Source organism: Apis dorsata, unplaced genomic scaffold, assembly GCF_000469605.1.
Source record: "Apis dorsata unplaced genomic scaffold, Apis dorsata 1.3 scaffold_416, whole genome shotgun sequence".
In the NCBI taxonomy this organism is placed as follows: Eukaryota; Metazoa; Arthropoda; class Insecta; order Hymenoptera; family Apidae; genus Apis; species Apis dorsata.
In genome coordinates this window covers 594,478-599,653 of record NW_006263671.1, presented here as the reverse complement: position 1 = coordinate 599,653, position 5,176 = coordinate 594,478, and the positions used below count along the sequence as shown (strand labels likewise).

Genomic DNA, 5,176 nt, shown 5'->3' with positions numbered 1-5,176 from the left:
TACACGTTTCTTTTATCTTTTTTTTTTTTTTTCCAATCATAATCTGTGCGGTATTTGTTCTAACAAACACGATCAAAAAATGTTAACATTCGTTGCTTTCACAGCAAATATATGTGCAATTGAAATATCTGTTTTAACGTTGCTTCAACATGATCTACATACGTTATACAAGTTGCCACTAATATTAACATTGACAATACTTGCTTAAGTAATTAGAAACAATAAACTCAGAAACTAACATGGAGCACATACATATACACACACATACACATACACATTATATATATATATTGTGTATATATATATATATATTGTATATTTATATAAATCACGGTTTCGTTGCAATTTCGATCAATTTCTTCTCAGGTATCTAATATGAAGCAAAACATAGTAAAAGAATGCTTGTATATTGTGGAACACAATGTTTGTGATATACTTAACAATTTTAATGAAATGACAAATATTCGATTTCTTTTTTTCTTCTTTTTCTCTGTCCGACTTTTAGTATCTTTTTATTGAACAGAAATCGTTGTCAAGGTATAAAAAACAGTGAAATCTGATAGCTGTATATAGTACTAGCCTGTACTGACCTGTAGCACATGGATGCGTGAGCGCAAAGCGATTGGTGGATTGCGAGATCGTATCGAGAAACGATTCAAATGATTTAAAAAAAAAAAAAAAAAAAAAAAAAAAAAAGAAAAAAAAAAACTTTGAATAATTAGCAGAATGAAAAAAAAAAATTATTTTAAGAACCCGTGAGGAATGACACGTCGAGTTTCTTTGATACAAATTTTTCTTAATCTTTAAAGAAAAATTTTTCATTGTTGGTTTTCCCGGTGAGGTGTGCGTGAGTGGGGGGCAGGCGGCGCACACTAAATGCGCAAAATTTTTGTTATATCCATTTTTTTTATTTATTTATTTACTTATTTATTTTTTTTATTTTGCTTTTTTTTGCTCGATACGGGCTTTTTATATAACGTCCATGTGTTGTGGGTCAGAGCGCCCTGGAGATGTGGAACCACAATTCTCTCTTCTTCACTCGCGATTTCCAACCAAATCAACCAAGTTTCTTCCTAGTTCTTTCATATATATCCTCTCTTTAAGTTTTGCGTTTCACAAGCCCAGCCCCTTCACGACGCACCGTCACCGCGCTGCGTAATCACTTTGCGCAGCATGTCAGCGTTTTTTCTCCGAGAGTTTACTTGAGATCAGCGAACTGCGATATGTTTTTTTCCGTCACATAAATTTTTTTTGATAATATCTTTAGCGTTATTAAATTCAGTTTTTTTAAATACATAAATAAATAATGATCTTGATTAATAAATTATATTCAATTTTTTTATATTGACAATAATCTAGAAAAAATTATCAAATATTATTATTACATCGTTATATTCATATTTTCAAAGAATATTAAAAAAAAAAATCAAAGATAATTTAAATATTTTATTATATAAAAAGAAAATTTTCTCAGTTCGCTGATTCAAACGCTGAAATCAATCCAAAACAAAATGGGCAAGATATCGCCTAATGGTGAACTTGCCTAACCTCTTACGTGTAACCGGCCTGGTGTTGGTTGATTCACAGGATCAGACTGAGTCAGCGGCCATACTCAAGATCAAGGAGAGCATGCAGGAAGAGGCGAAGAGGTTTGAAAAGGATTCAGATCATCCTGATTATTACATACAATAACTTTTCACGAGTCGTTGGGCCCTGAGACCAAACTAATGTTTTAAGAAAAACAGATCACAAAATCAATTCCCCCTTTCTCTCTCTCTCTCTCTCTCTCTCTTTCTCTTTCTCTTTCTCTTTCTCTCTTTCTGTCTCTCCTAAATCCAAAAATCTCCTCACTGCACTTATATTTCTGTAATCTCATTCCTATCATTAATACATCCTTTTTCAACTTCGAATCATTAAAAAATATGTGCAGAGATACAGGAAATTTTTTTTTTTTAAAGTGCAAGGAAAGAGAAGGTTAAGCTCCTTAAAAAAATGCACAAGAATAATGTAGAAATTGAAGAAGTTTTTACTCCTTTGCGAAGTGATGGGGTTATGTCCCATGATTTCTTCATTCCTCTTCGATAACGAAAAGGACATAACCATTTAAAGTAAGAATTATCGAATTTTCAGAAAAACTTTTGCAAAATTTTTCGTAATTTTGCGTTGACGTACATTCTTAAAAATGGTATATACGATCATCTCGAATCATCGTCGATCGGTGATATTTGCTTTGCAAATGGACTCGAAATATTTCCTTCGAGTGACATCTAGTATCGCTTAAAGGAAATAATTAAGATTTTAATATGTAGAAAACTGTTATAGTTAAAAAAAAAAATTGTGCATAAATTTGATATGATATAAGTATTATATATATATATAAATTACGTTTCAATTTTTATTTCAAATTTGTAATTAAATGTTTTTAATTTTAAATAATATTTAAAACATTGAGAATTTAATATTATATTATATATTATGAAGAATTCGTGCGAATGTTGTCATATATGCTAACTTGTCATATTTCTTTTTACCATTGAACGATAATTGTCCTTTTATATTCCTATATATCCTTTCATCTTCTACTCTCTTAGAAATTTTTATTTTCTTTTCTAAAATTTCTAAAATAAAAGACAAAATACTAATAAAACAATGCTTCCTTATTGGTACTAAATTAAAAGAAAATTCTATATTATTTTTGTACACTTTGAAAAACAATTTAAATAGTATATATATAATGTTTTTGTAAATGAGAGTAGCATTTCTTCCTCTGCTGTCTACCTTCTTTTGTGTACCATTCGATTTTAAACATTTTCATAGATCATATACTTGCGTAACGTTTCATCGGTTCCCTCAATCATTGTTCAATTATGCATAGCGAATAGTTTCAATATATAAAATTAATAAAATAATAATAATAATAACTGTGATAAGATGATAAAAATATAATATACTTCCGATAAATTTATTATTTTAAGAAAAGAGCAATAATCAATTGTAATACACAGATTCAATGTACACTCGGAAGAACATCGCTTTTGTGCATGTACATGTACTTACTTAGTATATATACATGTATTTTCAAGAGAAACAATTTTATTAAACAAAAGAAAACATGCTCTATTAATTCCAAATAATAAAAATATCGATTCTCTATATATCGATGAAATGAGATTTTCGATGTTTCCATTAAAACGATCGAAACTTTTCGCATGCGCTTTTCATGAAATGATTTTTGAAACGAGAGATCGATCGATTTGTACATAACTTCAGTATTATGTTTTAGAAATAAATTTATTATTTCGAAATTGAATCTTCTTTTTTTTCTTTGAAAATTTTAACATCATGTGCTTTAACGGAATCAAAAAATGTATGTATATTGAAAATATTTTTACAAAGACAAATTTTTATTTTTCAACACAAATATTTCGACCGCACGAAATCGATCGATCTCGCGCAAGATTGTACGTCAGCGCAGTGATTTGCGAGCATTGGTAATATAATAGCTGTACTTGTTATTGTGGCATCATTCTACAGTCAATCTATCGGCTATTCCTTCCGAGAAAAAAGCATCAATATCTTCCATGAAGCTATGATACATATACCCGAGAAGATCCACGAGAACGCAACGCCTACATATGTGCTTTTTTCTGTCAATACAAAGAATGCGATTTTAAAGGGGTCCCGATAGATGCCGGTGTTAGAGTGGTCAATGGTATCGATATTATCGTATGGAACAAGACAAAGCAAAAGTGGGTTCTTAATTTATTTACAAGAGGGAGTAAGGAACGAGGTATATTACGTATATCAATCGTTCAATGTTGTGTATAGTGCATAGTGGAAAACATACAAGAACACGTGATATCACATCGAATAATAAAAATATAAATAATATTGCATGATTCGATTATCGATCGATAACGTTGTTCACTTCAGTACATTTGCGTTTAAAAAGGACTTCACGGGCATTGTTAATATTCAAGACGTTGCAATCTCTTTGTGTTGTATACAGTGGATCAGTTTTTATTTAACTGGAGAAGCGCACAGTACTGAAAGGCTGCAATAAAATTATTTCAAAAAAAAGTTCGGACACTTGAGACTTACTAGAGAATTCGCGAGAGTTCACTTTTATTATTATTTGTGTCCGAAGGAAGGGAACCTGACGAAACGGTTCTCATGAACATATTATATCTCCCCCTAGGATTTAATCTATTGTGGTGGGAATCCGGCCAGTGTGCGTTGATAGTACACATTAAACGAATTTTCATTCAAGACGATCGTCATTTATCGATTAAAGATAAAAAGACAAGTTTATGCATAACTGCCAGTGTTAAAAGAATCTTATTCTCTTTTTATCCCTATACATTCGATTTCTTTACTTAAAATTTTTTTCAATATTTCACAATAACATGTTATCCTCAAATTGAATTGAAACAGGTATATCATTTAATATATAAAGAAGTTCATTTTTTGGTCGCGTGCAGTTGGTATCAAGTATATATGTGTTTTTAGGAAGCAGTACACACAGATATGAATTTACATTAAAGCGACTAATTACACAACAGATAAATATGAATGTAATTAAATAACAAGTTGAAACAAGATTATTACCTTGTTGTTTGAAATCTGATTCTTGTCTGATGAAATAATTCTGATCGTTGTAGAATCATGATAAAATGCAAACATACCTCGTCCAAAAGATAATGAAAATTCTAATTAATCTATATAAGTTTTACATTTATTTTTCTGATTAGTGCCTCGGATCTGGGAATGGCGGCGTGTATATACACTCTTGTGTATACTATTTCGGCGCAATTAAATGTAAATGTATAAGTTGTATAAAATATCGAGTGCAATTCGGATTAAAAATAACCTATACAGTAGAATACGGTATTCCTGCTAATTATGTGAAACGTCAAGAAAAATGTAAACGTCCATTTTTTATCGTTAGGAAATTTTTAAATTCAGGTAAATTTTTTATGTTTATTATATATATATATATATGTTTATTATACACCTTGATGAAGAAATTTCAGAATAAAGTGGAATAATTAAAGAATTAATGATGAGATATCGTAACGTCTTTACCCGAATTTAAAGATTAATAGTGCGTTCAAATTTAAATATTTAGGTTATATTAAGATTCATTTATAATATATATTTAATTTTTTTGTAGGAA

General features: G+C 29.8%; 1 protein-coding gene across 6 annotated transcripts in view; it reads left to right on the top strand.

Moving 5' to 3' along the window:
- LOC102681379 (single-stranded DNA-binding protein 3) overlaps positions 1-2,330 on the top strand; it is a 17,223-nt gene extending 14,893 nt beyond the window's left edge. For 4 of the 6 annotated variants that reach the window (XM_006619521.2, XM_006619520.2, XM_006619525.2 and 1 more), the window contains one exon: positions 1,588-1,692. In XM_006619521.2, the coding sequence (XP_006619584.1) occupies positions 1,588-1,692 (105 nt within the window). Of the gene's footprint in view, positions 1-1,587 lie in introns of all 6 variants that reach the window. The other 2 variants (XM_006619524.2, XM_031512324.1) reach the window with 1 other exon arrangement.
- The last annotated feature ends 2,846 nt before the right edge of the window (positions 2,331-5,176 follow it).